Source organism: Rhinopithecus roxellana, chromosome 3 (genome assembly GCF_007565055.1).
Source record: "Rhinopithecus roxellana isolate Shanxi Qingling chromosome 3, ASM756505v1, whole genome shotgun sequence".
NCBI classification, from domain to species: domain Eukaryota; kingdom Metazoa; phylum Chordata; class Mammalia; order Primates; family Cercopithecidae; genus Rhinopithecus; species Rhinopithecus roxellana.
Window position 1 is genome coordinate 13,657,031 of NC_044551.1, and position 13,046 is coordinate 13,670,076.

Below are 13,046 nucleotides of genomic sequence, written 5' to 3' on the forward strand. Positions count from 1 at the left end.
GCCGGCTCCCCTGTCCCACACCAACCTGAGCACTCACTGGGAACTGCACCCACAGGCAGGGACGCGTAGGGTCACGCAGGCACATCTGCCAGGCTGCACGGTGGACGCCGTGAGCACCTTTACCTCTGCCCTGGGCTTGACAGCCGACACATTTACCGGGATTCCTCACCAGTGCCCCGCAGGCGGGCAAAGTGATACTGAGGTCAACTGAGGTCAGAGTGCACTGGTGAGCTCCGCTGGACCTGCAGGGGTGGGTGGCGGAGAACTCAGACCCACGGCCCTGCTAGGAGAATGGGCTGGACCCTGCGTGGGTCTCTGTGCATCTCTGTGTCTCTGCGCGTCCTGCACGTCTCTGTGTCTCTACGAGTCTCTGTGTGTGCACGTGTTCCTGCATGTGTCTGCGCCTGCCTGTGGAACGCCCCGGCCCCTTGTGCCCCTGAGCGTGGGTACCTGTGCTTCCGCCCGCCTTCCTGGCCTCGCTGCCTCCCCCGCCCCCCCCCGCCCCGCCCGGCCGGGCTGTTTCTGGGAGGCAGAGTTTAATCCTCCGGGACATGCTCCTGTTAAAGTAAAACCAAACCACAGGATTGACTGCGCTGTTGCATTTTTGTGGACTCGGCTGAATCTCTGTCACCTTGAAGGGTCCTTGGAGGCAGCGGAGGCCCCAGGCCTGACCAAGCCCCGTCCTTCTGTGCTCTGAGGGGTGTGACATGCATCGGCCGTGGCCTTCCTGAGGCCCCCGGGGCCCAGAGAGAAGCCCTTTCCGGCGCCCACTCCAGAAATGTCCGATTTGCCAGCGCCGGCCCTTCCTCCTCCAGGCACAGGGTTTGTAATTAGAACTAAAAGCGTCTGTCCCCTGTCGTAACCATCAGGCCGCCGAGCCATTGTGTGCTTAATTAGCTGTGACTCTCCAGCCTCGGCAATCAGTTACCTAAAGGCCTGCATGTCCCCAGGTTTGTCCCCTTGTTTGGAAGCCACACAGGCTGTGGCAGACGGACTCAGGGCCCGGCCCTGTCCACATCGGACCTGTGTACACACCAGCCCTGTCCACACTGGCCCTGTCCACATCAGCCCCGTCCACACTGGCCCCGTGTCCACACCAACCCCTTGTCCACACTGGCCCCCAGCCCTGTCCACACTGGCCCCGTGTACACACCAGCCCTGTCCACACAGGCCCTGTGTATACCAGCCCCTTCCACACCACCCCAGTCCGCACCAGCCCTGTCTACACCAGCCGCATCCATACCAGCCCCATCCACACTGGCCCCATAAGCAAAGGCTGGATTTTCCAGCTGACGAAGAACCTCGTGGCAACAGGAAGGATCAGTGCTCGGCAGGGGAGCAAGTCAACTGGACTCATCCACAGAACAGGCGGTCGCTCACGCGTCACCCACAGGTTGTCAGAGGCTGTTAGGCTGGGCCTCTCAGGAGACGCGGCTCAGGCTCACGCCTGCCCGGACGGTGGGGATGGGTGCGGCTCCTCCCCGGTGGGCAGGTGGGACCGGCACGTCCCATGCAGACAGACACAGGTGAGCTCCCAACTCAACACGCACACACCCTGAAGACTACAGGAGCTGCCCTCCGATGCCGCAGCACATGGGAAAAGGCGTGTCCAACACTCTTTCCAACCCCGGCTGGCAGAATGTTGGAAACCGCCGCCCTCTCGCCTACGCGGCGTTTGTGCGTGTGTATGTATATTTTCTCAGTGACTACCAAGGTCAGAGGATGTTTTCTGTGGATTTTCAGGGCTTACTTCTGAGCAGGAGTGTTTGGTCTGAAGCCAGCCTGTCCCTCACCCACCCGTGTCCTGGTTAACAGGCTTTTACAGTAACCAGCGGGCGCATTGGAGTGTGGCGGAGGGTCCGCAATGGTGCGGGGAGCACCCAGGTGTGAGTCCCCACGGCACAGAGTTGCGTTGTTGTTTTCGAAGACAAAGCTGGTCCCTGCATCCCTGCCCTGCTGGCCCCGCGGTTGTCTCGGGCGGCTTCACAATGGTGGTGATTGCTGTGAATCTGATTTGGGAAGACTGTGGCTAAAAGACCCAAGCCCTGAACAAAAAGACCCTGGGCCAAGTGTTTGCAGCCACCAAGGGCGAGTGCGTCCTGGAGCTCCGAGGCTCCCGCTGCTTCCCAGGTCTGACCTTTGGCCACGGTGCCCCCACCTGGGGGCGCACGGTCTCTGTGGTCACTGGATTTCATCCTCAAAGCAGCCCACATGCCGGCGGGCACTGAGGGGCCACAAGTGCCCCACTGGCTGCTCCACAAGCCCTATTGAACAAACACTGTCTCCTGGGTCTTGTGACCCTGGAAAGGGGAGGACAGGTGAGCCGGTTACCCCTACAGGAGCTAGCCTGGGACGTGGGCAGAGGCAAAAAATGTGCTTCGTGTAGAAAATAGCGGCCTGGGTGGGTCTCGCCAGGGGCTGGGCAACCTCCAGGGGTCACCATCACCACGGCTGTGCCGGGCTTTGCTAGGCACTCGTGGGGCAGCAGCGGAGGTGACGACGTCACCAAAGACAGATGTGAGAGGCACAGGTTGGCCTGTGGGTGGGCAGGCGCTGGCACCGGGCACAGACCACCCTGGTTTTCCTAACACAGCTCGGGATACCAAGGCCAGGATTTACAGCCCTCAGGAAGGAACAGAAGGTGGTAAACTCCACTTCTCTCTGGACATTAATAAAGAAATCAGGAGACTGCAGATGTGGGAACACCTGTCCCAGGCCTTCCTGCACCACAGGGACCCCCCAGAGGGACTCCCAGAGGCCTCGGAGCCCTTAGTGTGCAGATTCCCAGGCCAGCCTAGGACCTGCTGAGTCCTGGGTGTGGAGAGGGCCCCAGGCTGCCCTGAGCAGAGGCCACAGCCTTCCTCTCGCAGGCCTGGAAGGTGCCACCCATGTCTCTTCCCAAAGCTCTGTGAGGTCAGGTCTGTCCTCGGCCACCACAGGGACCAGGCCGTGGAGTCCAGAGGAGAGGGGCCCCTGTTTTCCTGCTGGGCTGCCAGCCCCATGAGCCCAGATCTGGGGAGGGCACTGCTGAGGCGGGGGCTGTCGGGGCCTGGGGAGGGCACTGCTGAGGCGGGGCTGTCGGGGCCTGGGGAGGGCACTGCTGAGGAGGAGGCTGTCGGGGCCTGGGGAGGGCACTGCTGAGGAGGGGGCTGTCGGGGCAAGCGTTAGGGCCATCGGGGGCCTCAGAGAGCCTGTGGGGCACATGGTGGGGACAGGGGTCCACAGCAGGACCTCTGATCCTGAAAGCAGGAACCTCTGAACCCTGATCCCTCGCAGAGCTGGTGTTCTGCAATCTGGAGCAGCAGGCAGAGTTGCTGTCCTGGGGACGGGGTCGGGAGACTGCAGTGCAGTGCTGGTGACCGGACAGGTGTGGGGCTTGTGCCTGCCACCCTCCCCAGAGGGGCCCATGCCGCCCGTGGTATTTGGTGTAAGACCATCTGCAGGGAAGGGACGGCAAATCCAAAACAGCACCTTCCTCCTCTGGGCCAGCACCTGGCCCTGCCAGAGCTCCATAATTACAAGGGGAAAAACAGGCAGGGAGGGCCGAGCTCATCAGGGCCACGCAGTCAGGAAGGGTGGGACATGGCCGCTGCCTCCAGCTGTGCTGACACGTTTTTCAGAGGTGGATGGTCTGCGAGGGAGCCTCCCTGCTCCGGCTGCTCTGTGCTTAAATGGGGTCTCGGCCATCTCAGGAGACAACTTTCCTTTAAATTTCAAGGAAGACTTAATAACCAGCAGCTGAGGGAATGAAGAAGCTCATTATCCCTTACATCACCTAAGCCAGAGGACGCACCTCATTTGTCAGCCTTCCCACTATTTTGAAATCAGGCCGAGCGCAGGAATTCTCATCACCTTTTTTTTTCTGAGTCCAATTAAAACACAGGAGACGTGGCCCAGATAGGTGCCTGCACCCCCACCCACAGGGCAGGGCAGAGCCTCTAACTCCGAGGTCCTGGCAGGGGCGATGGTGCTGGGGAATGGGGTGAAGCACGTCGGCTCCATGGGGGGTCCCCAGGGCTTGCTGTCCACCCTCAAGCTCACCTGTGGAGAGTGGAATGGGTCACTGGCGGGACCCAGAGATCCTTCCTAGAAGGTCCCACCCAGGGGCTGTGGTCCCAGGAGAGGGGGCACGAGGAGAGGGGTGACAGGTGACAACCTCCGGAGGAGTCTGAAACAGAGCCAGCCTCAAGTGGGAGCAGGCTCTGGCCACGTCAGGGACAGTCAGCGTGAGCTCAGACCTTGGTCACCGAGGCACAAGGCACAGAGCGAATCAGGGACCCAGGGAGACCAGAACCAGCCGGGTGGGGGGACGGTAGTTCAGAGGCTCCCCACCGTCCACCCAGCACAGGCCTTCACCCCATAGCACCCGCACCCTCCTCCAACTGACTCCCTTCTGGGGGCTCCAGCAACTGCCCCTGTAGCTTCCTCCTTCCCAGCCCTCGGGCTCCCTGAAAAGTGGGGGGGCCTGCAGCTTTGAGCCCCGTGGGACCTGGTCACCTGGACCTCCCTCCTCTCCCCCGAGGGCCCTGCCCTGACCTCCCTCCCCTCCCCTGTGGGCTTCCCCCACCTCCCTGCCTTCCCCCACAGGTCCCCCCTGACCTCCCTCCCCTCCCCCATGGGTTCCCACCACCTCCCTGCCCTCTCCTGAGGCCCCACCCTGACCTCCCTCCCCTCCCCCGTGGGTCCCACCCCGACTTCCCTCCCCTCCCCTGTGGGTCCCCCAGCTTCGTCCCTTCCCCCACAAGTCCCCCAGACCTCCCTCCCCTCCCCTCCCCAACAGGCCCTGCCCCAACATTCCTCCCCTCCCCCACGGGTCCCCACACCTCCCTCCCCTCCCCTGCAGCCCAGCCCTGACCTGCCTCCCCTCCCCGGCAGGGTTCCACCTGTCCCACAAGGTCACCAGCGTGGTTCCCGAGAGTGCCCTGCTCATCGTGCTGGGCCTGGTGCTGGGCGGCATCGTCTGGGCGGCCGACCACATCGCGTCCTTCACACTGACGCCCACCGTCTTCTTCTTCTACCTGCTGCCCCCCATTGTGCTGGACGCCGGCTACTTCATGCCCAACCGACTCTTCTTTGGCAACCTGGGCACCATCCTGCTGTATGCCGTCGTGGGCACCGTGTGGAACGCGGCCACCACCGGCCTGTCCCTCTATGGTGTCTTCCTCAGCGGGCTCATGGGTGAGTCTGCACCGCAGCTGCCCCGGCCAGGGCTCAGGGTGGGGCCTGGGAGGGGCCGGGCTGACTCAGCTCAGAAAGGTTGGGGTGCCGCACCCAGGCCTCCAGGCGGTAAGTGTCGGGTGAGAAATGTGACTGGCAGCCCCATAGGCCCTCGTGGCCAAGGCCAGTCCCCTGTGGGTCCCCAGGCCCCAGCACACCTTCTGCTTGGGGAGGTGTTCCCATCTCAGCAGCTCGGCTGGGGGGCTGTAGGTGGCTGGGGGCTGCCTCTCAACTGGCCAGAGGTCGGGGTCCGTCCACACTCGCCGGCCACCAGGTCCCAGGGCGGCGAGGAAGACCATGGTCGGTCCACACTCGCTGGTCTCCAGGTCCCAGGGAGACGAGGAGGACCACGGTCCGTCCACACTTGCTGGCTTCCAGGTCCCAGAGAGATGAGGAGGACTGCAGAGCCTGGTGTATCGGGCACTGTTCCTCCTAGCCTGTGTGCCGGAGCCGCTCGGCCACCACCGCACCCATGTGGCTGCAGCCATATCTGGAGCCACAGCGGCCTGTGTGGTTTTGGTCTTGGTGACGCTGGCCAGAGGCTGCCGGGGCTTAGGAGCTCACAGCAAACTCGGGGTTTAGTCACCGCAGAGACGACCCCAATCCGTCCCCGCCCAGGCGCTAGCAAAGGAACCCCTGGTCAGGCCGCTCTCTGATATCTCCTGGGGCCCGTCTGGCTCCAGGGACAAACCCCCCACAAGCCCGAGCCTCAGGCCAGAGGGGTGGTGGCTCCACTCCAGCCCAGCAGAGAGGCAGAAGCTGTGTGAGTGTGGGGGGCTCGTTGGGGGCATCCCCTCCCTGGGTGGCCTCTCTCACACCCTCACGTCTCCTGGTCCCTGGACCCTCACGGCCGGGAAGGCAGCAGAGAGGCCAGTGTCCTCTGAGCCCTGTGGCCGTGAACGAGGGCAGGCTCTCGGGGCCATGTGGCCACACTCAGTTCCCTGAGGGTCCCCTGGAGCCTGGCACCCCCACATGGCCTCCATGAGGCCTGAACCCTGGGTTGAATGGCAAAGACTTGTGAAGGATGAGGCTGCATTTCAGTAAAACCTCCCCAGCGAGGGGCACCAGAGCCCACAGGCAGATGCACCAGAGCCCACAGGCAGATGCACCAGAGCCCACAGGCAGATGCACCAGAGCCCACAGGCAGATGCACCAGAGCCCACAGGCAGATGCACCAGAGCCCACAGGCAGATGCAGGGAGGGAAGCCGGCCGGGAGCTGGGGACCACGTGGACCCACGTCTTCCAGGTCCCTTGCTCCCACCGCAGCCCTGCTCATCCCCACAGTCTGCCCCCACACCCCCAACAGCCCTCCCACCTGTCCCTCCCTGGCTGTGCCCCATGGTGCTGTGTGTCCCGGCTCCAGGCCTGTCCTAGGTCGGCCCCACTTGCTCCTCCTGGGATGTCACTCCAGGCGATGGGCCCCCATCCTTCCCCGGCATGCAGTCCCCCTGCACTCACCTGCCTCAGACACCTTCACTGCTGGGCTGGGAACCCTGGTGGTGTGGCGGGAGGGGCTTGATTCTCTCTAGGCTGCGCTGTGCCAGCTGGGGCCCCCATCCACCCAAATATGAAGGAGAGGGCCAGGGTCTGTCTGTCTGTCTGTCTTGCTCGGATGGGATGGGCCCCCTAGGAAGACACCAGCCTTCACTGGAGGGCGCTGGGGGCCTGTGGGAGGGATGCAGGAGGCTGACCCAGCTCCCCATGCCACCAGAGCCAGCCAGACAGGCTCAGACCCCCGACCCGTAGCCGAGCCTCTCCCCTGGGCCCTCCTTCTCTGGTGGCGGGTCCTGCAGCTGCCCCATGGCCCGGCTTGTCTTCCAGGCGACCTGAAGATCGGGCTGCTGGACTTCCTCCTCTTTGGCAGCCTCATTGCTGCTGTGGACCCGGTGGCCGTCCTGGCTGTGTTTGAGGAGGTCCACGTCAACGAGGTCCTGTTCATCATCGTCTTCGGGGAGTCGCTGCTGAATGACGCAGTCACCGTGGTAAGTGACAGAACCACTGCTCCAGAGCAGCCGAGCCGTGGGAGGCCTGGGCCCCGTCTCACCCCTCATCAGTCAGTCAGTAAAGGGCGTGGAACTCTGTCGCCAAACTGCCCTCCCGGGGGCGTCCCGTCCCTCCACCTCCCTCCTCCCAGCTCAGAACCACTGGCGGCTTTCGCCAGGCTTCTTTGGATCTTTGAGTTCCTAGGCGTGGCTGGGCCTGCCCACTCCATAGCTTCAGCGTTAATGATGCCGCTGTTGAAATCCCACCCTCCTGGTCCCCAGAGCGACTGTGACTTTGGACCCATAGTTACTGCCACCCATTCCTGAGTTCCTAAAAAATACATGAATGGCTGGGCACAGTGGTTCACGCCTGTAATCGCAGCACTGTGGGAGACCGAGGCAGGTGGATCACCTGAGGTCAGTTCAGCAGTTCGAGACCAGCCTGGCCAACATGGTGAAACCCCATCTCTGCTAAAAATACAGAACTTAGCCGGGGGTGGTGGCAGGCGCCTATAATCCCAGCTACTCAGGAGGCTGAGACAGGAGAATCGCCTGAAACCAGGAGGCGGAGGTTGCAGTGTGTGGAGATCACGCCACTGCACTCCAGCCTGGCGACACAGTGAGACTCCCATCTCCAATAAAATAAATACATGAATAAGCAAACAACAAAATGCCATAGGAACCGTGTAATCTGCCAGGGCTGCCGTAACAAAGTACCACAGGTCTGGTGCGTTGGACGACATTTATTCTTGCACTATTCCGGATCATGGTGTCAGTGCGGTGGGCTCCTGCGGGACCCTGGTCCTGGGCTTGAAGACGGTGCCTTCCTGTGTCCTCACGTGGCCGTCCCTGCGCGAATGTGCCCTAATCTCCTCCTCTTACAGGGACATGGGTCTGATTGGATCAGGGTCCACCCCGGTGACCTCACTGTGCTGTACTCCCCTCTGTAACACTCACATGCCCAGGTCCTGGGGAGTTTAACGTGGGAATTGCAGGGCCACAATTTGGCCCACGACAGAGGTGAAGGGAGGAAACAGCTGGTGCTGATGGCAGAGCACAGAGGTGTGTGGTCCCTCGAGGAGATGGTGTTCCAGGAGCTTGCCAGGCTCTGTGGGTGGGTGGGGGGATGGATGGTGCCTTCACAGAGGCCCAAAGGCCACATCAGCGCTCAGCAAGGCCAGGAGAAGATTCAGGAACCCTGAGGAACATGGTTGCCACTTCACAGTGGCAATTGTGACGTTTCAAAGCCAATCCCATCAAATGGGGCCACTGCCTCCCGGAAGTGAGTCATGGGGCGACCAGAGGGCACGTGCAGAGCGGCCCTCTTAGGAACCATCAGTGAGGCCAGCCCTGGGCCCGACCCTGGCGCCACCCCAGCCCCCACACTGCCCCAGCCCCGCGCCGCCCCTGCCCATCCTCCCCCAGCCCTGAGGACCCTGCAGGCACAGCCGGAAGGAAGGGTGGGGTCAGTTTCCTCTCCCCTCTAAAAGTGCCTGCGGCTTCTCTAAGAAACCCGTCAGCTTCTCATGTTCCCTTAGGGTTCTGGAAAGAGGAAAGTCCTGTGGGTGTCACACACCAGATTGCAAAGATATCCTCAGGGGAATCTGGGAAGTGAGACTTAATCAGGAATACAGTGAAAGCCCTGTGTGCCCCGCAGCCCTGCAGCTCCCGTCTCTGTAGAAGTAAGAGTCTGCCAAGACGTTGTCTTCCCTCCCAGCTGGATTTTCATTAAAAAGCCCAGCTCCGAGAAGACCCCAAGAGACCCTGGGACCCTCATGGGCACCCCCCAACCCCAGCCTGCATTTGCAAACACAACTTACACACCTGCCCCAGGGTCCTCTTCCACCTTGACCAGAGCCAGAGACATAGAGCTGGGCGCAGAGCCAGGTTCTCCCCAGGGGCCTCGGCCCACCCTGGACGGCCCCGGCAGGTCCCACCTGCATCATTGCTTTGCTCGGCGTGGAGCCCAGGGTGTGGATAAGGTTTCCCCGCATTTTATCTCGGGGTCTTGCTGGACTAAGGTTTAAAAACACGCAAAGACAGCAGGGGCTAGAACCAGCACAGCAGTGAAGTCACTCAAACTGAAACCCTGGGTTTGTCTCCGTAAATGAGACTCAGAATTCGAATGGCAGGTGAGCTTTGCGGCTGCCCCTGTTTTGCAGAGGATAGGAAGAGGCCAGCTTTGCTCCCAAAGCTTCCGGTTCCCTCCAGAACATTCTTTTGCCCCCTGTGTCCTGCTGGCCTCTGGGCTCTGGCCTTCTCCCCTTTGGGGGCCATTGCCCCGTGATGATTTTCCTTCCAACGGCCTCGGGTGCCGTGGGCTCCACACTCAGACCATGTCCGGGGAGGCCCAGGCCCTGGAGAGGGGGTGGCGCTGACCAAGGACCACCCAACGCCCTGCCCGTCTCTGTCCCTGCAGGTCCTGTACAATGTGTTTGAATCTTTCGTGGCGCTGGGAGGTGACAATGTGACTGGCCTGGACTGCGTGAAAGGCATAGGTGTGTAGCCGTGGGTCACTGGGGAGTGGGCGGCTGTGTCTCCTCTGGGGCCAACTGTCTTCTCTCCACGCCTGGCCCGCAGCCCATGCAGGAAAAAGCTTTGCACTCAAAGCTGCTGCACTGGGCCCTCTGTCCATGTCATGTCCCCTTCCAGAGTGATTCACACACGATTTGAAACGGTCCTGGGGATTCCTGGGTGTTTCCCGGAACAGGGATGAGGGCAGCCAGGTCTTCCTGGGAGAGACGGCCGGATGGGGCCTGGGGCCAGGCTCCCGGGGGCACAGGAAGGTCCTCTCTCCTGAGAGGTGCTGAGACCAGGCCCAGTCTCCAGGAGAGTGAGGAATCCACCCCCTTTCCCGGGCTCCCGGCACTTCCGCGGGATCACCAGGCGGCCCCTGGCAAGGAAGGGCCCAGAAGGCCAACACGGCCACAAAGGGCATCTTCTCCCCAGTGTCCTTCTTCGTGGTGAGCCTGGGGGGCACGCTGGTGGGGGTGATCTTCGCCTTCCTACTGTCGCTGGTGACGCGCTTCACCAAGCACGTGCGCATCATCGAGCCCGGCTTCGTGTTCATCATCTCCTACCTGTCCTACCTGACGTCTGAGATGCTGTCGCTGTCGGCCATCCTCGCGTGAGTCCCTCCCCCACACGCGAGCTTCTCCACGCCCTCCTGGGCCTGGTGGGGTGAGCCAGCCACGGGGACCCAGGCGCGGAGGGTGGTGCCAGCCATGGGGAGCCAGGCGCGGAGGGTGGTGCCAGCCACGGGGACCCAGGCGCGGAGGGCGGTGCCAGCTGCGTGGACACGGGGGGTGTGCATGGCAGGAGCCCCAGGCTCTGCATCACCAAGTTCCCCATGAGCCTCAGCAAGGGGAAGTGGAAGGCCTGCCCTGCCCTCCGTCTGTCGTCTCGCCCGCTCTGTGGGTGCTCCCAAGCTGGCTGGGAGTTCAGTGTGGGGCGAAGAATTTGGTTTATTTAAATTTTAAAATAAGGAGCTGGCGTTTCCACTGAATTGTCCGTGGGCTGACAGCAGTACCCACCCTGAGACAGGTCAGGCGGTGAGGGACTTTGGAACCCTTTGTTGCCATCCCTGCTGGCAGGCAGCCCTGGTGCCCATATCCGCATGATGGTGACAGCTGCCTGTGGCCCCGCAGAGCCGTGGGCAGGAACCCTGGCGGCCCAGCCTGGCTCGGGAGGGAGAGGCCCCTCCCCCGTAACCAGACGACTGTGACTCTGTGCCTGCAGGCGCCAGGCCGTGGGGGGCTTAGCGGATGCAGGGCCCTCGGGCGCCGGGCCAGGTGGCCATGTCCTGAAGCGCAGTCTGTCCCTGCAGCATCACCTTCTGTGGCATCTGCTGTCAGAAGTACGTGAAGGCCAACATCTCGGAGCAGTCGGCCACCACTGTGCGCTACACCATGAAGATGCTGGCCAGCGGCGCCGAGACCATCATCTTCATGTTCCTGGGTATCTCAGCCGTGAACCCGTTCATCTGGACCTGGAACACGGCTTTCGTGCTCCTGACGCTGGTCTTCATCTCCGTGTACCGGGCCATCGGTGAGGCGGGGCTGGGTTGCGGCCGTGGGACCACCGATCGGCGGGCACCATCTCCGGGAAGGTGCGGGCTTTCCACTGGGCCCAGCGAGATGGAGGCGCAGCCCCACGCGAGGCAGAGGAGGGGACCCAGTGGTGGTGTTCTCGGGGCTGGGGTGGAAGGCTCTGGAACCCCAAGGGAAACCACTTGGTTTCCCACTGACTCACCCTGGATGTGCCTCAAGACCAGGTCAGTGGCTTGGGAGATGGCCCTGCCCCTGCCCAGCCCCATCCCCCAGCACCCGTGTGTGTGATGCACGGAGCGTGTGGGGGAGACGCCAGGCAGCGTGTGGCTCCGGGTGGATGGTGACGAGGGACGTGGCATGGGGACGCTGTATCTAGGATTGCCGCTGTTCTTCGTCAGCACACGCTTGGCCACCAAGACGCTGTCCCAGACGGGCTGGGGTCCCGCAGCTGGGAGGGCGGCCAGGGAGCTGAGTGCCACCCCATCCACAGGTGTGATCCCCACCCATAGGCGTGGTCCCGTCCACAGGCGTGGTCCTGCCCACAGGTGTGGTCCCCATCCACAAGCGTGGTCCCATCCACAGGTGTGATCCCCCCACAGGTGTGGTCCTGCAGACCTGGCTCCTCAACCGCTACCGCATGGTGCAGCTGGAGCCCATTGACCAGGTGGTCCTGTCCTATGGGGGTCTGCGCGGGGCCGTGGCCTTTGCCCTGGTGGTCCTTCTGGACGGAGAGAAGGTCAAGGAGAAGAACCTGTTTGTCAGCACTACCATCATCGTAGTATTCTTCACCGTCATCTTCCAGGTGCTGCCCGGCCCAGCCAGCCCTGGGGTCTCGGCCCCGCCCGCAAGGGGTGCCTGGGCCCATCCTGTACTTCATGACAAGCATTTCCAGTCTCCAGACCCGAATTGGGTTTTATAATTTTAGTAACTGGGAGCCGTTTTGTAGGTTTTCACATGGCCCCACTGGGGAGGAAGCATCATTGTCCTAAAAACGTTCTTCCAGAGCCTTTGCTGGTGGATGAGGCCCCAGGTGCTGCTTCCTCCTCTGCAAAGCAGGGGTGCAGGTTGCTGGGCATCCGGAGAGCAGGGAGGGCATCTGCGAGCCCCGGGGCAGGCAGCTCTGTGTGGGGCCAGCAGGATGTGGGGGGCTGCCTGGCACCAGGGTCACGAGACCCCCTCCTCCAGGGCCTGACCATCAAGCCACTGGTGCAGTGGCTGAAGGTGAAGAGGAGTGAGCACCGGGAACCCCGGCTCAACGAGAAGCTGCACGGCCGCGTACGTCCGGGGCTGGGGGATGGCGAGGGGCACCGCATGTTCCTCAGGGCTGGGCCTAGAGGGGAGGGGAGGCTGCACCTGGGGCTGGGGGGCTCGTGAGGGGGGCTGGTGGGTTCCTCGGGGCTGGGCCGGGAAGGGAGGGGGGCACATCATGTTCCCCGGTTGGCCGCCCCGAGATGCTCACATCTTTCTTCTCTTGAAAGGCTTTCGACCACATCCTCTCGGCCATCGAGGACATATCTGGACAGATCGGGCATAATTATCTCAGAGACAAGTAAGTGACTGGGACTGCCCTGGCTGTGCCACACAGACCGGCTTCTGGAAACATCCTCCACTTGGAAGAGGTGGAAGCCACATGCGTAATTGTCTGAGTCCAGGGTTGGTCAGGGCTCTGGTGCCCCATGAGGCCAGGTGCCAGGTGTGCCCCCAGACACACAGGTGCTGCCGAAAGGAGTTGGTGGAAGCAGTTGGGGCCACCGAGTGAGGGGATGGAAACTGAATTCCCTGTGCTCCTTCCAGGGA

At 62.4% G+C, this 13,046-nt stretch overlaps 1 protein-coding gene across 1 annotated transcript in view; it reads left to right on the forward strand.

The window, feature by feature from the left end:
- Window positions 1–13,046, forward strand: part of SLC9A3 (solute carrier family 9 member A3) — a 41,765-nt gene that overhangs the window by 22,263 nt on the left and 6,456 nt on the right. Inside the window, exons 2-9 of the mRNA XM_030927016.1 lie at window positions 4,876–5,178; window positions 7,040–7,200; window positions 9,620–9,698; window positions 10,150–10,327; window positions 11,027–11,247; window positions 11,849–12,051; window positions 12,435–12,524; window positions 12,728–12,798. Coding sequence (XP_030782876.1) covers window positions 4,876–5,178; window positions 7,040–7,200; window positions 9,620–9,698; window positions 10,150–10,327; window positions 11,027–11,247; window positions 11,849–12,051; window positions 12,435–12,524; window positions 12,728–12,798 — 1,306 coding nt within the window. The remainder of the gene's footprint in view (window positions 1–4,875; window positions 5,179–7,039; window positions 7,201–9,619; window positions 9,699–10,149; window positions 10,328–11,026; window positions 11,248–11,848; window positions 12,052–12,434; window positions 12,525–12,727; window positions 12,799–13,046) is intronic.